The 25,966-nt window shown below is 38.0% G+C and overlaps 1 protein-coding gene and 1 long non-coding RNA gene across 6 annotated transcripts in view; one reads left to right on the forward strand and one right to left on the reverse strand.

Annotated features, from left to right (window-relative positions):
• The window catches only part of PDE4D (phosphodiesterase 4D), a 436,186-nt gene that overhangs the window by 149,924 nt on the left and 260,296 nt on the right, over window positions 1–25,966 (reverse strand). Inside the window, exon 1 of one of the 5 annotated variants that reach the window (XM_076362677.1) lies at window positions 21,220–21,601. The exons of the other annotated variants lie outside the window; for them this stretch is intronic. Within the exon in view, the coding sequence (XP_076218792.1) occupies window positions 21,220–21,284 (65 nt within the window). The 5' untranslated portion in view covers window positions 21,285–21,601. Of the gene's footprint in view, window positions 1–21,219; window positions 21,602–25,966 lie in introns of those variants that run through there. 5 annotated transcript variants of the gene reach the window in all.
• LOC143172849 (uncharacterized) overlaps window positions 13,096–25,966 on the forward strand; it is a 45,020-nt gene continuing 32,149 nt past the window's right edge. Inside the window, exon 1 of the long non-coding RNA XR_012997422.1 lies at window positions 13,096–13,218. This is a non-coding gene — a long non-coding RNA (uncharacterized LOC143172849). The remainder of the gene's footprint in view (window positions 13,219–25,966) is intronic.

The raw sequence follows: 25,966 nt of genomic DNA on the forward strand, positions 1-25,966 counted from the left end.
AGAGAAGGAAACTCCAATTCACTGAAAGACCTCAGCCTACTCTTCCTGTGAATTCAGTCAGATGCCATTATCAGGAGTGGCCAAATTGCTTATATATTCTTTCTGAATTAGTGGTATGATAAAGCAAGTATGTAGGAAAAGTAGTTCCTCAGACCTGCGATATTTAAATCAATACCCTACAGTACTGACAAAAAGCACACAGAATCCAGAAAATAGGTATAAATGTTCCCCAGGGCTAACGCTCCTATGCATTGGGAAGCTTCCTGGCAAACACATCCTTCTGAAGAACCATCATATATAGCCACAATGATGATAAACACTTGGCACAGTCACAGAAGATATGGTTACACGTACCCTGTGCTTAGTGGCAGAGATCTTCGGCAGAGTGCCCCAGCCAGAAGCTGACAGGAAAAAGCAGTCATGGTTACTCCTGGCTACCCTCCTGTCCCAGAGAATGTGGCACAGAAGGACGTCCAAAGAGCTGGGAGGTGCGATCGTCATGACAAGAGGAGGTCGCATCCCTCAGCATCACCCAGCTCGTAATTATTAAGTCTTTTGCACAACTGAGCTTAAGACAACTTGCCTTCAAAAAGTGTGTCTTCCAGAAAATGGATAAGGGCTGTCGACAGAGAAGTCCAAAGAGAAGAAGGTCTATAGCCCAAACTATAAGAACCCTGCACATAGAAGATAAGATGGTTTGTTTCACCAGTACGATGTGCACACATAGATATCTACAAAAAATCAAGGACAGCTTCAGAGGAGAGTGGACAGGAGGCAGCTGGACATGAAATTGTAGTTGTCTCTTCAGGCAAAGAAAGTGTCTTCCAGTGTTGCTCTAGATTCCCTATGCCAATGAAAGTTCCATGAAAAGGAGACATAATGATATTTGACAAGCAACTTTTTTTTCTCACACTGTTGTAAAATTCCTCTAATTGCAATAAACAATTGCTGGCAATAAACCACATATGAATTCTACTCCCACAAGAATTTGTACTGGGATATGTTAGCAGCAGTTATCACTTAAATCATGGCATGTATTGTTTAAAGCTCAAAAGCTCAAGGTATTAAGAGCTTCAGAGCTCAAAAATTTTTGCACTTGCTTTTTTGAAGTTGTTTCATTGAAATCCTTTCCACTTCAGTTCTTTCCATTTCAGGTCTTTACATTCTGGATGTTTGGATTTTTTTTTGGTACTTGTATTTTTTGTATTGTATTATTTTGTATTTTGTACTGTATTTCTGTATTTAGTTTACCAAATTTGCTAAATTTCTAGTTGCTTCCAATTCCCTAGACTTCTATTAAATGTATCAAGGTCCACTTCATGATTTGAGCTCTGGAAATCCTTGCTACAGCTTTGCCACATACAAGCAACAACCTTTAAAGGGAAACAAAAAGGTCAGGAGCTTGCGTTGGAAGGGTGCCGAGACTGGAATATTTTGAGTGTATGCGCTCATACTGTATTTTATTTTATACTGATTGTAGACCCTGAGCACATTCACTGAGTACCTCGTATGTCAAGAAAGATGATTCTCGTCACTAGTCCAAAACAAATTATAATCTACAATAATGGATCATTTGGGACTTATTTTTCTTGATTTTTATTACATTATTTTAATGTTATGTTATATTATTATAATGCCTAATAACATTACCTAAGAGAGCTGCCTGATGCTCTGCATTATAAGACTGTGTTTTCTTTTTACTATTACTAAATCCTGTCCAGTGGTGCTGAAATTTTCCTTCCAATTTTTTTTTGATGGAACATGAGTCAACTGTTGATGAGAAAGTGGCAGAGAAATGTATATTTTTTCATATTTAAAAAAAAAACCCAGAAGCTGTTTTGTGAGATATTCTAGTGACTCATATTTTACAGCAGAGAAGTAGAACTTAGCCAAGTGTCTGCAAAATGCTTTTTTTGCTGATTCTGTGAACACCTTCATAAATTTCAAAAAGCCTAGGCCAACCATAAGTCAATCACCTCATGTATCTGCACTATTGAAAAAATATTAAGTGATACTATATTATTTTTTAAAAATCTCCTGCCTTGTTCAGGGTCTAGGAGGGCTCTGAGGAACAAGCCCCTGTCAGTGGGATATTTGTCTCATTCACTGCATAAGTTGGTCACTGAATCAGGCAAAGGACTACAGAAAGGTACAAGTGCTTTTATCATCAGGAACTGGAAATAATATTTGCCCAAGCTGCAGAGCACCTGATACTGAACTAGTCACTTACACCAACTTATCTTACATCACTAATTACGTGTTTCTCATTCTTGAGGCATCCACTCTGAATGGCTGTTGCTTGAGCCATGTGGGCACCAGCATTTACAAATAGAGATTAATTCAGAACATCTGAGCAGCTACTGCGTGGATCAAAGGTCCATCAGATCCACTCTTCCATCTCTAGTAGTGGCCAAAAGCACGTGCCAATGGAAGAGGGTAAGAACAAGCAAGTAGAAGCGATACCTCCCCAGTATATCCCAGCCCTTCAGCATTCTCTCACTCTTTCATGAAAACTATGCTCTGGATATATGAGTCATTCTATGACAAGGAGGTCAAACCCCCGAAGTCCTAGGCATCTCATTTTGGATACTTAATTTAGGGAATACTTTCACTTTAATCTCTGTGTTTTAATTCTCCTTAAGTTAAGTGAGGATGATAAAACTTTCTCATATCACATGGGTGGTATGAAAATTAATTTAATCATCTCTGAGAAGTAGTAAGGTATGATAGTGATGAACACCACAGAAAAGCCAATGAAAGCACTATAACTGCTTTTCCAATAGGTCTGAACAGCAGGTTGTCAATAAAGCACGTGGCCATATAATGAGCAGCAAGAAAATAATAGAATACCGAATATGTCATAAATTGAGTTGCATTCATTCTGTGCACTTGGTGAAGTAAAAACAGTATGGAATCATACAGGTAAAGTCTTTATCAAATTATTTATGCACAGGACTAAACTAAGGTTCCTAAGTCAATCGTAATGTTGGCATTTCCTTCTTTTGTGCTTGACTTTTCAATCATAATAATGTGGATATGAGGTTATTTTGTATACGTTTGTGCACATGTTGGAGAGATGGCCTAATCTCTCTCAACTCTTTCATTTGCCGTTGTTTTTCTCCAATTTTCTTTCTCAGCTCACTGTAGCGTTATCAACAGCCATTACTGGTAGACCATCAGGAATTTCAGACTTCAAATGCAGTGTGGCAGATCTGCTTTCTAATGGTTAGTATACAGATGAACAAGTGCATGTTCCATTTTGGTTATAATGCATGTTCGATTAACCTCATCTTCCGCAGACTTCAAGATCATTGGAACATCTCATTCATAGTGTCATTAACTACTATTGTAATACACGCATGTTCTCACTAAAATCTCTTGTACTTCTATATTCTGTGAAGTTTCTGTTAGTCACCGTAAGATCCCTATTGCGCATATGATTTGGACCCTGAAAGAAAAAGCTATAAAGCAAAAGCTATAAAGCTATAAATACAGTGCTTTCACTATTAACAAAATAAATAACATATTATGAGGTGTAAAATTACTATACATATTATGCAACTCTCATTTGGTAAAACACCTAAATGAGTAGAAGTCTACAAGTTCTTAAGAACTATTCACAAATTAACTAGAAACAAGAAAAAACAAAACACTAGCTGCTGCAGTCTTCAAATGCCACACACAGAGCTAAGCTAAGCATCTCACCAAAGAAATGAGTCTTTCTCTGTGGAGGAATGTGGTAACAGAAATACCAGTTTACACTCTTTACTTGCAACAAGTCATTTTTTCCAGTATTAAACAAACTTGGAACCAGATTTGATGTAACAGATTGAAACAGGAAGTGAAAAAAAATACACTTTTTTATAAATGCGAGTGGTCTGACAAGCCAAAGCTGTTAGGAATCACTGTGTATTGCAAAACAAAATCAAACATCTTCCTCACAAAGCAATACCAAAGTGTTTTACTAAAATTTACAACTCAGCCTGCCCCATACAGAAATATGTATGTATAGAACTATCAATACATTCAAGGACAGCTCAAGCTTTTCTCATCAATTACGGAGTTATCTGTAAGCGCAAGCCAATTCCAGAGAACGAACTTTGTGCTCCAGTTTGCAGTAAGGATCTGGGAGGGGACCAGACTGATTGTTTACTGCTGTGCTTGTCCATCAACCATCCTCCCTGCTGGAACTGCTCCTCTGCTGCCATTCTCCATCAGGCAAAACATGGTGCCTTTCCTCGTCCCTTCTGCAAGCCCTCCCTCTAACACCAGAGGATTACATGTTTAAACTACCAAAAGCATTGCAAAGTTAGGTCAAATCCTAACAACTGAACTACATAGTTTCTTAGGATAAAATGATTAAAATGCCATCTGTTTACAAATAATTAAAAAAAACCCCAAAGAAATCAAACGCATAAGGGCATCTTTTGAACCAAGTCTTTTCCCGGAAAGAATTTTTCAGGAAAAATTGTGTATGATTTATTTTACTTTTGTGCAAAAAAGCTGTTTGGCAACCTGATTCCAAAAGTCTACTTTCTTGATACTGATGTCATTACTAAAATTGGGACAGGACACACTGTAATTGCTGGCGCCAAGGAGGTGATTGTATCACTCTGGAAACATTACAAAATGTGCAATCCAAGAGACCGAGCAGGAGAAATGCCATCCCTACAGCTGAAAAAATGTCACTGTAACATTGTTGCTTTTGGAACCAGCTTTGGCTCCAACTGTTTTCCCCTGACATCTGGTTATTTCATCCTGTGAAGCGTTCCCAGGAGACTCAACAATTTTGCCAAATAAAAAGTACTTTCCAAGCAAATCTTTTCAGCAAAATTCAACCTACATGTCCAAAGCTCTGCTGAGCTGATCACACACGTGGCCATGTGGTTATGTGCCCTCCCCAGCTGGCACCATTGTAGATGCACCATCCATCACCGTGTCTAGCCTACGATTCTGGAACAGAACTCACGGTCAAAGTCTTTGGCTCTCAAGGAGAAACCTTAAGCAGACGTGGGGCCCCCCAGGCAGCCGAGGGAGGGACGCTGCTGGTTTACTACATAAGCTATCAGGAAATCCTTTGTTTCATTCTTTTCTTTTGCAGGAATGAAGTAGGATAAGAGGATACCAAACCTGGTTCTTTCAGTGGATGAGTCATCCAGAGTTAATCATTGTATCCCCTTTTGTGCTTCCATCTCCCTACCTGCAAAATGAGTACTTTGTAAAGTTCTAAGAGCTCTGGTCATTAAAAAAAAAAAAAGATTTTGTGAGAGCTAAAATTAGTATTACTGGGAGTAGTAGTAAGAGCAGTGGAAATAACGGAAACACTGCTTTTTAGGAACCTATCAAAAGTGGATTTGGGTGGGAAAAAGACAAATTTAGAAATTTTACTGGAACACGTGAAGGAACAGGAAGAATAGAAGGAAAGACAGACTTGCTTATTTACTTGTTTCGGTACGTTTACTTTTCAAGACCTCCTTGTCATTAAAAATGGAGCAGAAGACATTAAAGACATTAAACCTGGTATTTCTGTAACATTGAAAGCAAATGGAGGGAATAATGGCAAAAAAAACCACGAAGGGAAAAAAAAAAAACCTTCATCAAAAATTTAGTATAAGAAAAGTTATGAAAAAAAAATTAGAAAAGAAAGAAGATCTTTTTCACTTCAGGCAAGAAGTTGGTTAGATTTTTTTTTAAATGTGGCTTTTATTTTCTGTCCACTCTACGCTGTACTTCTATAAGACACAGAAAATCATTATGAATTCTCCTTTCAGGCAGAGTGAGACAATCTTTTTCTTTTTCCCCAGAATAAAAAAAAAGGACTGTAGAGTTTAAAAAAAAAAAAGTTAAACAAGAGTAATTATTGCAGGAGATTAAACACTACTGAGGTCTAAAGGAGAAAAACCTGACAGTGGCCAAATACGTGCTTGGCACATCCTACTAGACAGTCCTGCCAGGACAGCATGTGGGCAAGCGTCTCCTCCTGGGAATCTGGTAGTTGTGCCTTAAGAAAGCCTTGACAGTACGTATTTTCCTGTACTATTCTTTTTTTATCCCCTCCAGCCATGGCTCTTTGCCAACAGGAGAACCTGCCCATCCCTGAGAAAGACATGCTATTAAAAAGGATAACCAATTAAGCAGGCATGTTTACTATTTTCTTCTTTGAAATTTTTCTTTGAGTGTTAAAAGTTAAGGCAATAAAGACAGAAACTCATTTATGTCTGACCTCTCTAATGCATGAATGAAGTAGCATGAGTGAACTACCAATAGAGTTTTCACTAATAAACTTGTGTCAACATACGAGTGCAACTTAGAAACAGTAAGCATAAATTTGCAGAATATTCATGGGTTTGTACAATTTCAGAGATTTCTACAAAGATGCATGAGACATGAAGCATTTGATTAAAACAAAACAAAATCCTCAAGGAATATTTAAAGTAGAGAAGAAAGGAGGGGGAAATCTCTGCTTATACTTCAAATATTAAAGGTCACACAATTCCCTGACACTTGAGAAAGTGAAATAACCAATAATAGGAATATCTGTGTATAATCTTCATGAACTATGATGTTACACAGTAATGTTTGTGATTGCCTCTGTGTTCCATCCTTTATGGGAAGCTGGATTTAATTTATTTTCCAAGCAGCTGCAATAAGAAATATTGCATGAGAGCTGACTCTGCAAAGCTCAATTTCAGGAAATGGTGCCTTTTCTTTTGTTTCAATGAATACAATGTCTGAGGCTAATTTAACATTAAAAGAAATATAGAGAATATTCACACACTTAGAGAGGAAGAGCAGCAGGAGAAGGTGGAATGGACTGGACGTGTGTGGAGAAGGGGGAAGAAATACAACAGATGATCCTTATCCTAGAAACTCATTCTTTTTAGCACATAAATATCTCTAGCAAACAAAATTGTATTTACCAATACTTTTCATGAAAGATTGAAGAAAACGGATGTGCTCATGAGCAAAAGTACATTCCAAGAGCTGCTAGCCCTTACATTTTCTTCTCCAGTTAAAACAACTGCAGTGGATTTTTAATTAATATTGTCATTTTATTATTATTGTATTTCAATAGTCTCTTTCAAGGAGTTTTGAAAGTAACTGGAAAGTTACTGGAAAGTAACTTTTTCTCTGTTTTCTCATTCTGGACTTCTAAATGCCAATGAATATTTAAATTAAAATAAAACCTTATTTTGAAGCAAAAGCCCAAATATTACCATGATTAGTATCTGAAACAGAACAATTGGAGAAGGCAGAGAGAGCAGCTGGTCTATCTTAATGACAAAAGAGTTACAGTGTTGTGTTTTCAATTACAAAGAATTATACTGGACTTCTATTTCTAGTACCAGCAACCAGTAAGAAAATAACTACTGGTTAGGAAATCAATCAATTTTAGGTGATTAAGCAATATGTTCTGAAGAGCTACTAGAAACTGAAAAATGCATGCTTCCCACGCATCTAAAACCATGTAATGATACTGATAGCATAAATACAAAGTTACATTTTCTGTTGAAATAAATAATTGTCAGAAAGTTCCAAATGCACAATATCACTAACAAAGTCATAAGGTAATCTTATTGACACAGAGGGGAATGCATTTCTGAGGTGGAAAAGCTGTTTGGACAAGATTAAAAGCTGTGATGGCTTTACAAAGTGTCATTTCCTAGTTATTCATTTCCAGCCTTTTCCAAGAATGGAAATTCCAAGAAGAAAAATACATTGCTTCACAGCTGTGAACACCCTGCTTGCCAAAAATGCAAATGTAATCACTATCTGTGAATCAAAGACAAATGATGGCACTGCTGATAAATACAAGCAAGGACCTCATGGGAACGCAGACCTCTAGAGCTGAAAGTCAGATTCATTTGGAAGGGCTATCTGTGCTGTGAATAACAGCAAGCACATCAGTTATAAATTGGCTGGTACCAAGAGGAACATAGTCATAAGAGATAAAATCCTTTTAATAGGCAATTGTGGCATTTGAGTTGCCACAAATGCTAAGACTTTATGAAGGCTGCCACCACCACTAGTACCAGGAGTTCAGAGAATGCTTCCTAACATTTTTCCAGCTCAAATCTCTGGCCCTTAAAGAATGGAAAACATATGTCCGTAATTAAGTCACTAATCATAGTGTTACTAAGCATAAAACCAGTGCCTGTGCCAGTATTGACTGAGTCACTTTATACATTTTCTCAAATGTCCTGGACCCTACATGGCATTGAACCTAAATAGTCATTTCGGTCATACTGAAACCTAGGCAAGCATGGGTCTTTCCTTAATAGTATGGAATTCAGAGCAGACAGCACTGAGTTGACTATCACGGGACAAGAGGGACATTAAAACAAAGACCAAACCAGGCATTGGCTTGGCCAGTGTTTCTAAGAGGATAAACCAAAATAATATAAAACTAAAAAAATAAACTTCTGCAGACTAGGCTGGAAAGGGCACAGCTTCAATATCACTGAACCAGCCAGCATCATTTTCAGGCTCATTAAAAGAAGGGCATCTGAACAGTTTGCTTGAGAACTGACAGAGTAAGTTGAACTTTTTAAAAGTAATTAATTATGCAATTGTAGGGCCTACCACTGATCATCAGCAAGGTCTGAACCAGGAGTCCCTTTGGCTTTGATCCATGTGTTCTCTTACCATGCCTTCCAAAAATACTCTAACTTTTAAAAGATCCCTTATGCTGTGTATATTTCCACTTGAATGTTGTATTTTTTTCCCCTCTGTGTCTATTACTCCTTCATTCTTGTCAGATTTCCTCTATATGTGGGTACAAATGAAAGTTTAACATCACAGGGATTTCATTTGTAACAGGCAACAGTGGTAACAGCCTGGTAAACAGCTTTACTGTCCTCGGGTTCTAAATCACTGATTTCTTTCTCTTGTGAAGCTTATCGGTACATTTTGAACTGCTAGCAACTTAAGGCAGACAAAAGTATCAAATCAGGACTTAAACATAATAAAGAGGGGGAGAAGGTAACAATCTAGTCAGCTCTTTGGACACCGACTGTCTTTCAGAACTAGCATAGTAGCTATCGAAATGGGCACTGAACAATGAGCGGTAATACTGAAACTGTTTTTTGGGATACTTACAGTGCAGGTTTTGGTGTATCATGAGCTGCTGAGGAGTGAAATATTAAATTTCAAATTTTAAAAGTCTGTTTACTAAAGCACAGAAAAAGAACTGAAAATCAAGAAAGGTGATGTAAAAGTGGATCTACAGTACTGAATACTTTGTGGACAAAACAGACAAAATGCTCACTATGCAAGACATAAACCAAAAAGCAGCCAGAGTGACTTAAGCAGGATGTTTTTTTCCTTGTCACAGCAAAGGCACATGTCTACTATCCATTATCTGATTCATACAGAGGCTTATACTGTAGAATAAAGACAGAAAAGAAGTCAGGGAAACATCATTGTTTTCCAGTCTGGAGAGAAACAAATCACAATAGCTCCTGACACACACCCAATTCCTCTTTTCAGCCCCATTTTGTAGAAAGAACACAATCAGGTCTGGTTTGACTTTTTCAGAATCTCTGAAAAAATAAGTCGTGAAACAGTGGGTATTAAAAGGTAAATAAATCCAAAGAAATTTAGAGAAGAAAGGAACAAGAACCAGAATGTGAGACAGGAAGGAAAAGCTATCAAAACCCAACTGTCTGCTGCTGTAAATAAGCATTTGCTTAATTTACGGTATAGAGTTTCTTCCATTTAAATGAACAGAAGAGAGCAGCCCTGAGGAGAAGGACTTGGGGGTGTTGGTTGATGAGAAACTCAACATGACCCAGCAATGTGCGCTTGCAGCCCAGAAAGCCAAAGGCTGCATCAAAAGAAGCGTGGCCAGCAGGTCGAGGGAGGCAATTCTCCCCCTCTACTCCATGCTGGTGAGACCCCACCTGGAGTACTGCGTTCAGCTCTGGGGCCCCCAGCATAAGAAAGACATAGACCTGTTGGAGTCCAGAGGAGGGCCACAAAGATGATAAGAGGGCTGCAGCACCTCTCCTATGAAGAGAGGCTGAAAGAGTTGGGGTTGTTCAGCCTGGAGTAAAGAAGGCTCCAGGGAGACCTTATAGCAGCCTTTCAGTACCTACAAGGAAGCTGGAGAGGGACTTTTTACAAGGGCATGTAGTGATAGGACAAGGGGTAATGGCTTTAAACTGAAAGAGGGTATATTTAGATTAGGTATCAGGAAGAAGTTCTTCACTATGAGGGTGGTGAGACACTGGAACAGGTTGCCCAGGGAAGCTGTGAATGCCCCATCCCTGGAAGTGTCCAAGGCCAGGCTGGATGGGGCTTTGAGCAACCTGGTGTAGTGGAAGGTGTCCCTGCCCATGGCAGGGGGGTTGGAACTAGATGATCTTTAAGGTCCCTTCCAACACAAACCGTTCTATGATTCTGTGATAAACAAGATGCCAGAAATGGCCTGAGCAGAGTCTATTTGAAACAGCAGTCTGTATTGCATGAATTGTTTGACATCCAGGTGGTTGAATGATTGGCAAGAGATAATAAGAATAGTAGGAAGTTAAATTATTACAGAATTATCCCTTTCAGCCTAGCTGCCTAGCTACAAACTGCTTTTAAGCTGTACTTTGCAGAAGCATGCTCAAGTGGAGCAGTCCTTTTTACATTTTTAATTGCTTTCACATCACTGAACATGTTTAGAAGAAAACTTGTGTTACAATGGAAGTGGGTGGAAAAGGGAACTTGGTTCTCCAGCATCAGCAAGGGATCCTTTCAGGGCCTTAGTTCCATTTCCAGTCTGAAAGAACATATGGTGGTTTTTTTTCCTTTTCCATTATTGACCTTCTTAGGGTAACTCTTGTGTGTGTTTCTTTTCAGTAGCCCAAAAAGTATGCAAGAACAGCAACAAGGGCCTAGTATGGCCTCTACTACTGAAAAACATCTGCTGATGAGTATAACCAGAACATCAACCAGCAGATCTACTGATGTCACTGTTGTTCTTTTGCAACTTGACATTTTCACTTGTTATAAATTTTCATTTGTCATAAGTGAACGTTCCATTTTACCATTATTGAGTCTGTCAGAGCTAGGTTAAATAGTGGTTTTACACTCTTACTGCAAGTGCAGGCCTGCTAACTTTTAAATATTCATCTTTACTTCATTATATTTCTGTCTACAAAATGGGGCTATGCCTGCTGACAAATTTTGTATGCAGTTTCAGATTTAACAGACTAAAAATGATGAAAAGCTGTACACAGAAATTGGATGAGATCTATCTAGCATTTGTGAAATGGCATTTCAGTCTATCAGACGTCCTTCCTCCGTATTTCCTTTTTCCTATGTACATTGCAACCCCAGCAGATAGAGGCGTTATCATACCATCTTTATGCAAAGCATGAAAAGTAAATATACACATGAATCAAGAATAAGAAGTAAACACACAAAACAAAAAGATGTTTTTTGTTTTCTAAAAAGTTGCCAACATCAGTTGGAAAAACTTGAAAAAACTTTTGTTTGTAGATCACGCAGGGAAGATTTACAGTACAGATTTGTACTCCCGGCAGTCCCTGAGGAGAGAGCTCAGAGGAAAACGGGGAGCACCTGCCTGTATTAGGACGTCACTCCTGATTTTCTGAACAGCCCCCTAGACCTATGCCATTTCCTCTATCGACTATACAAGCATGGGTGATGGGATTGTCTTTAAAATGCTAAGATTTTCAAAACAAATAACAGAGCTTTTTCTCACCTTTTAATTTTTGAAACTTTGAATTCAAATTTACAACCTTTTCTGTCATCATTAAATCTTTTGTTTTTAAATGTGAGAGCTGAGAATTTCACATAAGACTTGGGTTTGTATAAAATTACTGGAACTATGCCAGGTGGAAAATAATAGAAGCAGATACATTTTTATGAATTAAAGAGACTTGTCTGGGACAAAAGTTAGGATGGGTAAAAGAAAATAGTATTTACACATACAATTTAATTCAGACACACCTTAGGATGGCATGAGATGGTAGCAGTATGACTACAAACTGTTAAGACAAAGGGGGTCACTTACGGAAGTGTGATGCACTTCATTGGGTCGTATACACCATAAGGAGTACAGGCTTTATCACACTGTGGCTTCTCACATTAAATATGAAGAAACATAACTTGTGAGGGATAAATCAAATTTTTAGCACACTGGACACACTTGGAAAATACAGAGATACAAAAGAGGAAACTGCAAGTTATTGTATATAACATATACGATATGTTATAGGTAGATATATACACATCCACAAAAGTACACTTGCCCGAGTTTACAGGCATCGCATGTCCAAAGTGCAAATAAACTAAAAGGATTAAGCTGTTTACAACATAACTGGATTTGTGATACAGCAATAAGGATGTCAAACAGTGTATGAGAGGTTGAACAAGGAAGGATGGAAGCTGCAATAACACAATTAAGCAATTGCTCCGTTTTAGGCGTATAAATACCTATTTTATATCTGGAAGTTTTGAAGGCAAGAACTGAAACCAAATGGTTTTTTTTTTCATGAAGCGTAGTTAACATTATGAAAATAACTGTTTTGTTGCAGTCTTGCAAAGGCAAATTTTCATGACATTCAAATGAGGAAGGCTATTTCAAACTCAGCTGGAAAAGAAGATTTAAATGCAATTAAGGAGGACAGAAAAAGTGCAAAAGAAAAAAGAGGGGAAGTAAAAGTAAACTAGCTACAGAGTTGGACCCCAGATAATAAGGCAAATGTATAGGGGCACAACAAGAGGAAAATAGATGTTGGCTAAGTCAAGGAAACATCACATGTCAAATGACAGCACTGCTCAGAAGCTTCAAATCACGAAATATGGAAATTTCTGAGACAATAAAGATGATTATGAATATACAGCTCCAAGACGGAAGATGATGTTAGGTAACTGATCTCATGTAGGGGACCCCTCAGGGCAGCAGCAACCTAGAAGCTTTTGTAGTGATTGGCTGTTTTTTCTCTATATATTCCTCTTGGAAAGAATTTCCTAAAGTGCTTGCTGGAATCTGCCCTGACGTTTGTGTGGGTGGATGCTGGCAGCAGCTATGAGATGTAGTATGACACCACGTGGAGTTAGTCACTGGGGTTCAGAAAGCAGCGTAGCCATGTCACTGTGGCGGAGGGCTAACCGGCATCATTACAGCTTCATCCCACCAGCTCCCAGGGCAGCACAGCTGGCACCAACGTGCAAGTCTTTGCCATGTGTTGGCCTGCACTCTAGGTACGTAGCATCTATGCCCTTCTTTCTTTGAAACACGTTATAAAGCTATTTGTTTGTAGGGTCTTATATAATTACACATGGGAATTTCTTCAAAATGTCGATAACTAAACAGTATAATTTCACCAAAACTGAAACTTTTCACAAAAAAAAAAAATTATTACTATTAAAAGAAATTTAAGGATAAATTTCAGAATTATCAAAACTTTTTTCATCAAAATAAAACATTTTTTCTAGTCTGACATGATTTTTTATTCAAATAGTTGATTTGAATAATTTTGAATTATTACATTGAAACAAAGTATAATGAAACTACTGAAATGAAATTTTTCAACTGATCTGTGCTGAATTTATTTTAAGATCTCTGACAAAAAAAGACAGTTATTCATACTTCTGAAGCAATCTTCTTCCTTTTTTTAATGCTTATCACTTTCATAGAAGGGGAAAAGTCTTTCTTAACTATCCATAGAGAAAAGTATCTTTGACTTAGTGCTTGAGGTTTTGAGTGTATTAGTGTTAAATATCACCATCAGGTGCTGTTATAAAACTAGCAAATGAAATGGAGAAGAAACAAATTTAAGTAAGTTATGAGTTCCTCTCGGTACTTCTTGAATCCTCGAAACAGGTCAGATGAGCAAAATCAGTTTCTGCGAATTAGCTTCTAAAGCTGTGCACTGTTCTGTCATTTTATACATAACAGGTTTGAAAATGTTTCATAATTTTTGATGAAAGAAAATACTATTTAAAAGATCATATCACACTATAGCCATGTCATGCACCTATTTAAGTCATACATGCACACATCTTCACAGTATCACCAATGTCAACAAATAAAGGAGTGCAGAAATCTACTTATGTGTTTTGTAAGGTGACTTAAGAAATATGCTCTAGTGCACATTAGTCTGAAATGTGCATTAGTCTTAAAACCCACCGTAGCTGAAATCTGATGGGAATCACAGTAACGAGGCTGAGTCATTTGTGCTGCCATTAGAATGATGACATCACTGCTTTGTGACTGCACGTATGCGAATTGACAACACTTCAAGCACAAGGTTCTTCCAATATTAGGTTCAGCCTAAGTAGTTGGTTTATTCTTGCTGCAGTGTTCCAAAACATTACATTCCATACTGGACTTCCCTGGTTTTATATGAATACTCTCCTTATATTATAAAATAATGCTACAACTACTAAATATTAAAGTATGTATTCAGCATGAACTAAGTTAGTTGCATTAGAAAGAATTAATCTGGCTAAATGTGCTCACTTGCAGGTGCCCATATACAAGTTAGATTTCATTTATAAGTATTATTTATAATAAGTGGAGCTTTTGTTGATAAAATCAGTGACATCAAGAGCACATCTCCTCCTGAGGCAGACGTCTAAAATGTGTCATGTAAGCCATACCCTGAAAACAAGTATTTCTTGGTTACTAGTTCAGGTATGGCAGGCATCTATCTTTAGGTGAGCTGAACCCTATCTGTTATGCCTTACACTGTAATTGTGCTTCTCAGGAAATTGTGTTGGAAGAAAGGTGCCCCCTATCTTGGAAAAAAATGCAACCAACTAGTTCAGCCATGGTGTAATGGAAGGGAACAAAAGGGAGAGGACTTCTATCAAGGCATCTCAACATCGATCCAGATTTGGGCTACGTCCCATCCTCAGTTGAGCCAGCTGCTAATGGGCTTTTGGTCATTCAGGCTGAGCTGTCAAGTAAGCTCCCCATGAAGCTTGCTGCCCTCTCCCTTATGTTATGCTAGGGATAGATGCTGAAATGCCTCATCTCCACTGGCCTCACGGTCCAGTTACATTTGAACAGAGCTTTGTTCACGACCTGGTAATCTACAGATGTGCACAGGGAGAAGGTGTGAGAACAAACTGTGCTGTAAAGACAAGAGTATATCTTCAGGAAAATTGAGAGTGGATTGTTTGTACACTGAAGTGAGTGGCAGAGAACTACATCATGTGCTTGTGTTAGGTGGGGAAAGAATATTATTGTATGTTTTTCTGGATGTAGCTTGAAAGAGAATGTCTCTGAGGAAGTGCCCTTTCTTTGCTGGAGTCAAGCTTTGCCATTTGTTCTGTTTGGCATGGTTTGCAATATTTTTGTTTGTTTAAAAAGCATTTATTATTTCAAGACAGCAGTTCTTATCACATTCATGTTAAAGTAATTGGATTTTTTGTTGGCAAGTCTAATACTTCTGCTGTAAAAAAATGCAGAGATGAGACAATGCCAAAAGATTGTATTGGCAAGCAAAAACAGTAAAAATTCTCTAAAATCACTGACTCAACTTGAAATGGCAGTGAAAAAAGCTAACAGCGTACTGGGCATCATCAACAAAGGTACTGAGAAAAAAAGCAGGCATAATTTTACCACTGTATAAAAACCTTGGTGTGTTCACATCTTGAGTAATTTGTGCAGTCTAGTCTCTATATTTCAAGAACATAGTGGTGTTTGAGGAAATAAAAAGAACGGCAGCTAAAATGATCAAGGGATGGGGCAGCAGCCTTTTTAGGAGAATCTAAGAAGGCGACAAGTCTTCAATTTCTACAGGAAAAGGCTGAGGAGATCATGACTGAGCTTTACAAAATCACGAAGTTGGTGGATAAAGCGAATGCAGAATCTTTTACCAAATGCCACAATGATAGAACTAAGAGACACTTGTTGAAAGCAGTAGGACACCACTTTAAAGCACAGTAAAGAAAGTGCTTTCCTAGATAGTCAGAAAGGTTGTCAGAAGGCTGTGGAGGAAGACAGTATCAGCAAATTCAAAAAAGAGATTAGACAAATCCATGGGCAACAAGTCCTTAGATGGACTCTAAAGGGAACAGGCAAGGATGAACCCTGTAACATCCCTAATACAACACTAGTAGATGCTGGGCAGTATCATGGGAATGGACTGTGGAAACTGGCCAGGCTTTCAGGTTCTCCTGTTGCTCCAGGTGAAGACAGAATACTAGGTTAGGTAGACCATTGGTCAGGCTCAGTAGGACATGTCTTATATTGTTAGAAAATAGAATACTTGATCACCTCAAACTCCACCCTTAATTCATTAGAGAAAATAGCATTTGTTCCCGTTTCATTTTGTAAAAATAACACTGTTTAACATATCACACTCCGGAAAATAGTGCAATACTGACTATGTGGGCTTCCTCATTAGCACTGACACTGGCAGAATAAATAAAAGCACATATACCACCTCAAATTTCTATGGTCATCATGATTTGAGGCCCATACTGCTTATGAAAGCCTATTTTGCTAAATGAATTCACCTATGAATTCCATCAAAGTCAGACTTCATGCAGGAAAGGTCATCTCTAGCTTGCAGGCTTTGTTTAGCATTCAGAAATCCCCCAATTCTGCATATGATATTTAGTACTTCAGCTTCCCCATGAGTTTGGACACTGTGCAGCTTGCATTGAACTTTCCCAATGGACTGCATTCAACACCTTCAACTACTAAAAGTGTAACTGAAAATTATGTGAGGTCCCAACCCTCTTTTCAAGAGTAGTTTCATAGGCAAACAGGACAGGTAATATCGCCAACAATGATAACAGGCACTTGCCTCCCACAAACAATCATAATACCGGAGAGGAAAAAAGATTCATCCAGTACAGGAATAAAAAACCTTAACTATTCAACAGCCAAGTGGTATGCATGCTGTTAATATTCTTCACAGTTACATTTACATACTGTTCTCTGCCCTGCAGATGAAGACTCCTTCAAGGCACACTCTGGTTTTGCTCTTAATTTCCCCAGCACTGGGATTCCCAGTCTGAAAGTCAGCAGTTACTTCAAATATAGGTCTGATGCCAGTAAGCTAGAGGTATACGACTCATTCAACAGCATTTGTTATGTATATTCATCATCTTTATACTGGCAATAGGCTTGCTAGCACCAAGTGATTAACCAAGGAACTGAATTGTTTTGGGATGGCCAGTTTCTAGGCAGTGTGATGTACCCACAGCTTCCTCCTGCCAGACGTGGGTACCAAAAGACTGGATCATGCTCATGGCAGAGTTCTCCTTTGCGGTACCTTTAAGTCAGGAAGCCAGTGCAGCCACCTCAGGTCAGCACAGCTGGATCTCATCCCATTCTTCTGTCTTAGCTCTTCTGCCCCAGAAACAACACTATGCACTGATGTCAGGCCACAAGCATTTTCTTGTCTCCATTCAATAAAACTTTTATTTAGTATCCCTATTGTGATCTACATATTAAGGGTATGGTCATGAAAAGCTCATCCAATAGATCAGTTTTATTCCACTTATCTATAAATATGTTATAAACTGAGAAAGTCGCACTATACTTGACAACATCCTTCAGCAATTTCCAATCTACCGAACTTCATGATATCACAGACAAGCAGTATCACCCACTTCTGGAGTTAAATAAGAACAGATGCATTGTTCTACAGAATACTGCAGACTGAATCATCAAAGGCCTCTGTTCTCAGGGGCACTGGGGAGGCTGGGATGTACCTTTTGCAGATCAGCTAACCCTAAGTTCCAAAAAACAGGAAAGCCCGAATTGGCATATGTTACAAAAAATAAATAAAGACAGAGGAAGGCCAACTCACAAGGTAAACAGATAACTATCAACTCTAGACACGCCACGTAGAAAGGATTGTGGCAAAAAGCTGACAATACTCCTAAGGCTTATTAGCTCTTTGGGCTAATTATCTGTATCATGAAAAAATAAAGAAGTTCTAAAATCTGATCAGCTGCACCTTTTCCAGCCAGTAAGCTGTTGTCCAACAACCCTGACTGCTTGCTTGACTTGCCATCAATTCCTCTCTTAAACTTCCAAAATTTTAATTCAATTCTTCCAAAATAGTATTTTTTTGTAAGTTCAAACTTTGCCTTCATTACAAACAAAAAACCCCACCAGAAATACGACATTTTCTGTGAACACTGCTGCTCTACGGTTCAGTGGCAAATAGTCAAGAAGGTGGAGTCATATTCTCACTTAAATGCATGTACTCCTGTCTCAGCCAAAGTTTTACCTTACAGTGAGTTTCCTTACTACCTTGTTATTTCTTCTCAGGAATAAGACAAATCAATTGCTTTCACTGGAAAGTCTGTACCGTCATTTATCCCTTCTAGCCTATTCCTCAGAAATGTTCTGATTCACAACCACACTTCACAATCACATCCTGAAGTTAGGAATGAGTAGGAATGAGTGGCAGAATTGAGCAGCATTAACATAACAGGTAAAAATCCTTAAATAAGTCACCTTCTTATTTTGCATAAATACCAACCATCTGCTTTTACTTCAGTCACTATAACGTCAGGAGAAATTTTCCAAGGTGCATCAGAAAGAGGTTTGCCTACAGACCATACTGTCATGCTAAGCAGCAGCCAGCCCCAGCCGAGCCAACTTTGCAAGGGGAATCATCAGCACAGCCTGGGCTCACCTGCACCTCTTCAAAGCCAGCTGGTGCACCTCTGCACACTACCAGTGGGTGATACCCTTTGGATGCTTCGTAATACTGATACTGAAAAGAATATAATGCTTTTACCACTTACCCTGAAGTTATTGCATCTTTTGGACAGAGGGTGAGTGTGCTTTCAGGGAACCAAAAGCAGAGGTTTCTCTGCCTTGCCTCTAAGTCTCTTCTATCCTCTCACTGGTCTCTGCGTGTTGGGAGCCTGGTTTCTGGTCTTCATGGGAACCTTGTTCCCATGGGAAACTGCCCTGCAATGACATCCTGGGACTGTTTCTCGCAAACCCTTGCAAGAGGGATATCCGTACAACCCTGTCACTCAGTCCCTGTGCTCCCAGGACCCACTTTTCTTCTCACATTCTCCCATCTTCTCTTTGCCCACAGTCACCCCTGCTCCTCCAACACACACCAGGATTGCTATGTTAACAGATAAAGAAAGGAGAATTGCATGCTGTAGCTCTCCCTGCTTCCTGGCCTGAACATCCATCAGTGCTCCTGACTTCATCATGTTACTCGTCCCTAAGCATTTTGGTGCTGTTTAATGCTGTGGTGAGACTCTAGTGTTGCTATTCTGCCCCACAGAACTGCAGGGAGCGGTGCTGACCCACAGGGACAAATCCACAGACTCCTGAGTCTGGTGATTAAGAACACCAACCGAAATCATGCAGGTGATTTGGAAACCAGTCCTGCTCAGGCCCACCATGAAGGCTGCTCTGTTGGGCAGTGTGGGTAGGGTGGACTGGCCTAAGCTGCCACCTCCGCAGAGGCTGCTGGAAGATGAACTCAGTGCGGAGTGGCTGGAGGCTCCCTCTCCTTCTCTCCTCCCTCTGCACTCCAGTTTCCCTCTGGTCTCCGGCTGGGGTAGGGCTTGCCTGCCTTCCCTCTATGCTGCCAGAGAACAGCATGTACCTTGTCTAGTCAGCCTCCAAGGATCTCCCCGAGAGCAACCTCTGAGCTCACGTAGTATTTCCAAACAGCAGGGTAGCAGAGGACTCCCAATTCACAATTAGCAAAACAGGTATTCTCACCTACCAGATCAACCTTATAACTAAAGGCATCGGCAACGAAAGGGAGGCAGGCAGGTATTTTAGACAGAATACTTGGTGGTCAAATCATCCTGCATGTATCAGCTACAAGGATTTTTTTCTTTGAAATGATTTCTTTTTTCCTGCAAGAATCAATGGAAGCAGCCAAAAAAGAAATAATTGAAAAGCAGAAGAATTAATCAGAAAGATACTAATTTATTTGCACAGTTGTACATAATAATTTATGTATGTTTTAGCTCACTACCTTGGAGACACCCCGCACACTGTAACACTTAAGCAATATATAGTTCACTGACATTGTATTGCTTTATTACATTTTAATAAAGATATAGAGCCACAACTTACTGCAGTTATTTCAGCAAAACTCGTCCTTAGCAGTTTCTGAGAACAACTGGGACTACTCTTTAGCTTGAATAGTGTAGTTATTTCATTTTCTTTTAATACAAAATGGTTTTAGTACAGGATATCTGGAAAAAATTACTAACTGCTTTAATGGTAGTACTTTAATGGTAGGCTTTAACTCAGAACCAAGACTGTTTGAAACATAAAGTTTTTAATAGGCTAATGTTCAGTTAACTTGACATATTTCCTCACAGAGAAATGTATTTAGTTACTAGTCTATCCCGCAGTAAGACATCAGCCATTTATTTCTAAACAAAGGCTATAATTTAAAATACATCATTTTATACCAGTTAGATATAGCCCTGAACAATTAGTCTATTATGTGTTTATTAAAGTGATGGTGGTTTTATGAAAAACACAGAGAGAGGAAAAAAATGTGGGAGACATTAAAAGAGAAGAGGGAATTTAATAATAATTCTAACCTAATAGAAACCTGTCCTGTCGGTGCCTATTAAGCTATATAAATCATGAAGTTCTCACAAGAAAAAAAAATTAATCAAACGACAGAATTTTGCTGATTGCTAACTAAAAAAATCTGCAAGCAAATCATACACACAGATCACTATTAGTCTGCTTCTGCTCCTCTAAGCCTCTGAGAGGAGGGGAAACGCACAAAGCATAACACAGCAGAGTCTCACACATGCCACTGTAACGTCTGTCTCCTCCCAGGACACGTATCTCTACCAGTCTATTTATGCAGCAAAACTACATGTAAGTATCCTAAAATAGCTCACGCAAACTATAGCTTCATTTTACCCTCCAGCCTCCAGAACTGCAAGATTTATATTATGACTTTGTTGCTGAAATAAATCTACTGAAGATTTTTAAATAAGTGCAAGGACTGAACCTGACTACTGAATGGAAAAAACATATGTAATGGGTTAAAAAAAGCTTATGTAATGGGTTCTCATTAAAAAAATGCTACACACAGTATTGTACAAGAAAAAGCTAAATAATTTTGTTTCTTACTATTAATTGTGAAACTCAGCAGCTGAACATCTTCAATAACCATGCAAAATCTATCAAGTCAAAATTAAACCCTGTGACTTTCCTGGGACATGTCTGTGTGTCATAATAGGAAGGGGAGCTTGAAAGAAAGAAACCAAACACGTTACCACATTGTGTCGGTAGTCCTTAAGGAGCTGGTGGATCGGGATCTTGGCTTCATAACAATGCTCATTTTGAAAAATTCCTTCAGTATTTCTAGCAGTCAAACATCAGTTGTCCTTACAAAGCTCATTCTCAAAGTAGTCCATTTCGAAGTATTTTTTTTTAAATCCTCTGCTTTTTAAAACCCTTGAAATCCGTCTCCTGTAATAATCCAGGCTGTGGAGGAAGAATTCCGACACACTGCAACTCCTTCCTTTTTCACACTGAATTTACTCTAGCACTGTGCTGTTTGGAAATGACACTGCTTTTCTCTTCTGTCTTGTATTGCCCTGGGAGGAACTAGTCTATTTTGAATCTATTCTCCCTGCAGGTCACATGGGAATGAAGGCAGCTGAAAAGAGTCTCTATCTCTTTCTTGCAGTCTGATAACAACAGGTTTAAAGGTCAATCACATTTAAAAAAAAAAGAAGGAACAATACTGATGGATAATAAATTATAGGAAAAGATGAATGTAAGTTACAGTAACATCAGTGAGTTTGCAGGGAATTTCCACTTAGAGACATGCTAGATAAATTAGTCTCTGTGGAGTAAAGAAAGGAACAAAGATTTTTCATTCCAAGTTAACTGAAAGCCTTACCTAGAAATTTAATTCTTTCCTTTCTTTTTCTCCTAACCCTTGCCTAGGTACTGTGAATAAGTACTATTGTCTAACTTCACAAAACAGAAAGTATTCCCTGTCTGAAAGACATTCAAAACACTGTGGGGAAGTTAAGTAAAAATAAAATTCCTTGTTGACTGTTAAAGTCAAACACACATACAGACAGCTATTGTTATAAATCACTGAAGGACAAAATACCTCAGTTAAAGAACTCTAACATGATGTCCTCTCTACTGTACTGCAGAAAGAGATCTTTTCCTGTTACAATAAATACATTAATAGTTTATGCATTACAAACAAACTTGCATTTATAATTTCTAGCCAAAAACGTATTATGAAAGCTTTGAGAGTTAGTTCCTTTTAGGAAATATTAGTGTAAGCACATTTGGCAATTTCAGTGATAGAAGAGGAAAAAATGCAGAGAACTGGACAGTGAATATACCATTTAAATGATACATTTTGAATTTGCTCTGAACTGTGTTAGAATTATTTTTAAACTGACGGAGCAAAGTTATTGCTCAACAAGTGGTTACATGCATAATAGCCATTCCTTTGTACAGTCTTTACAAGTGCTGCAGTATATTACTTTTGATGGTAGTGCAGCTAGGCTAATAATGAAAGCAAGCACTAAAAATTGTATTTATAAAATTTATATAGACTTGGCAAATGGAAAACATGATAAACAGGCTATGCGTTAAATTCATCAAAAAGGAATGTGCATAAAGTGTGTAAAGCTCTCTAGAACCTTTGCACTTTATTTTATAACAGTACAATAAAATGCATTACCAACTACATTGTGTATCAACAGGAAAGATCCTAGCTGCCCTGGAGGCTTGTGCCAGTCATCTGCATATAAACTGCTCCACAACAGCAGAAGGAATGTTAGCAAGGTTTTTTGGCTAAGCATTCTGTTCTTCATGTTTTCTGGCACCTATCTTTCAAATATCACCTAGTGGTTAACGCAGGACCTTTTGTAAGAGTCCTGTGGAATCATAAAAGTTAACCTCAAAGAGTGGAAAAAGGATCTGTGGTAAATTTAGCTCAAAGGGTCATACAGTCATGGGACCTTTAGTAACAGTTCGCTCTGTCACTGTGCAGGTCACACGTCTATAGAAGTGGACATAAATCAGGCACCATGTTGTGAAACTTTTTTATTCCTTAAACAGATGGAATAGGTCATGAAGAAAAACAAAAATCACATGAAATAGAGGTGCTGGGCTATTACAGAATAGCTGGCCATTTTAAAGCTTTTTTTTAAGTTTGCCTGATTATTTATCATTGATAAATATCAACATTATTCCCATATCAATGAAGGAACACAAAATGAAAGAAAATAAAGCTTCTGACTAAGTGGTTTCACAGTACCATACTGGAATGGAATATTCAAGGACTACTTCTGCTGTGCCACACAGTAGGTATCTCAAGATGGTTTGTTCCTAAAAACATATCAGTCAAGATGCTGCCTCTTACTTATAGTTAATAGAAATATGACTAGAAATATACTGTAGTATATTTATATACTAAATGCTACCATACAATATAAATATACTGTAGTTATAGGTACTTATATAATTAAGGTAGTGTTTTTCAATGCAGATTCAGAAAAAAAAGTCTGATGGAGATGTAGATCACCAATGGAGGTAAATACTAACACCTATTGCTAACATGCTTTCATTTTTGGTCTCCTTCATCAGCTCCTTAGAAACAAACCCCTGCCCTCCAAGTGCCTGCCAACTTCAGATGAAGTGCTATTATGAAATATATATTTTTATATATATGAAATATATATTTTTATATATATATATTAATTAGCAACAAGAAGACTACAGTTTTGCAGCCAAGCAGTCAAATCAGAGCCTGTCCTCAGGTAGCAACCCTAGAAGCATAGGCTTCCTGCAAAAAGGAATGTATCAGTAGGAGGGAGAGCTCACAGTCCTCCAGGGAATGTTAGTTTTATGTGAAATTCAAAAATTGACTTTGGTGAAGCTGAAAAACAAAGGATAGTTTGAGAAAATGAGGCATAAAAACAGACCAACAATAAGCAATCAAAAAACCCCTTAATTTTTCATCTGGATTGGTATCTTGCAAGCCGTGTGCAAAGCAAAAACCAATTGTCTGTGATTTCTCAGCTCCACTAGTCGGAAAAGATTTTTGCAGGGAACCCAGGGATTGGACAGTCAGTATGAGAAAGACAAACCTTTTCTAGAGAAGTTTCTAAGGAAACTGTTAGATCAACGTTGGCAGTTAGCAATAGCTTCTAATTTGTACATAAAACCATTAATATCAATGGCAGTTTTATCTAAGATTTAAATAAAGATAAGAGCATACCAGTCCACTGTGCTCATAGAAGATGACACAGCATTTATTTTAGGCCCCATGTCTTGGTATGGGGGTCAAATAATATAAACTCTCAATTTCTCATAATTTGAGGAATTAAGAGAGAGAGAAATTAGGAGAAATTAAGAGAATAAAGGGAGAAATGGACATTCCACTCTAACAGCAATGGAAAATTATTATATCAATTAATTAATTGTTAAAATAGCCAGTAAGAAGCCATCAGCAAGAGAAGTAAATGAAACATCTCAAAGACATAAGAAATCACAGTATGAGATCCAACTTCTTTATAAAAGCTAAGACTTACATATCAGAAGGTGGAAATGTATCTATGTTATTTTGAAGCGTTCTTTTTTCCCAGAACAATATTTTATGAGTAAGAGGTACTGCATTTTATGTTATTAAATCCAAAATGCCAAGATGCAAATTATGTACAGATATATATTTAAAGTCCTATAAAGATGATAAATAAAGCATACTCATTATTGTACACTGACTGTTTATAAAAAGGTGTGCATGGCTTATAGATGCACGTATAATATACATAGTACATAAATACAAGCATTTATTTGAGACAAATACAACAGGCATTTGTAGCATCTGATTTGTACATGTAATTCTGTAACTTCAAAAAAATCGTATTTCTTTTCCTTTTTGGAATCCTTTTTTAGGGTGGCAGGAATAAAGGCTCTCAAACTGAGCTCTTGTTGGTATGCCATTACTGTTAAGGTGAGTGTTGATTGCATAATGAAAATAAGGAAGAAAAGATTTTAAATTAACAAAAATATTAAAAGATGGAGCCATTCAGTACTGCTAAATACAATAATAATAAAAGCAGCAAGAAAAGCAACAATATTTTTTATCTGCATGTATCCATCAACTGAGGTTTTAGCTGTATAGTTGAGCTGTCTAAGGAAGAAAAGTTATAGAAGTAGTTAAAACACCAATAATAAAATGTGTGCAGGATTCAACCCACTTTGAGAATGCTTGCATCTTAGTTACTCATCTTCAAATTAGTAACTAATTGAATTAAACCAGTGTTACATTGCACAAAATTGAACATTAAAATGAATTGGAAAAAGCATGGCTTAGGGAACGAGGCGCAGGACTGACTGTTCTGTTCAATGCTTGGGAACATCTTTGTCTTGAGAGTATGAAAAATTTGCTTAAACATTCTGAGTTTTGGCTTCCTTGTTTGAAAAACAGGGATAACGTATATCATGCTTCTTGAAAAGCACTTGGACATCAAAGGGCTGAAAACATGCAATAGGTGCCAGGTTATTATTGCTGCTGTTGCATACAAGCTGAAGAAATAGATTCACAGTCTTCCTTTTTAAGACAAAGTGAAAAGCCCCTGTAAAGTTCAACATTGTAAGTTAAACCTGCAATAGCTGATACCACTTTTCTTGTTTACTGGGGCGAAAAAATCAGGAGTTTCTAGCAAATATGCATTGCTTTAGGACACGTAGGGACACTGGCAATGTATCTAGAGAAACAGCATCCTGGAAGCCTAACACCAAGCCTTAACACGTAAAGAATGACTGGGCTCTTAAGTATGTTGTTTGGAATGCACATTAGCAAATGAAAGGTATACAACAAGCTGCTGCTTCTTGATGTACAATCTTAGTTTCATCATAAATTTATTTGAGATGGGATTATTAAAGTATCTCTAAAAACGGAGCTGGGCGCATTCACTCAGGACTATCCCCGGCATTGCTTAGCTACTATTGCATCTGATCTTTGTGCACACTTTGTATCTT

Source organism: Aptenodytes patagonicus, chromosome Z (genome assembly GCF_965638725.1).
Source record: "Aptenodytes patagonicus chromosome Z, bAptPat1.pri.cur, whole genome shotgun sequence".
Taxonomy (NCBI): Eukaryota; Metazoa; Chordata; class Aves; order Sphenisciformes; family Spheniscidae; genus Aptenodytes; species Aptenodytes patagonicus.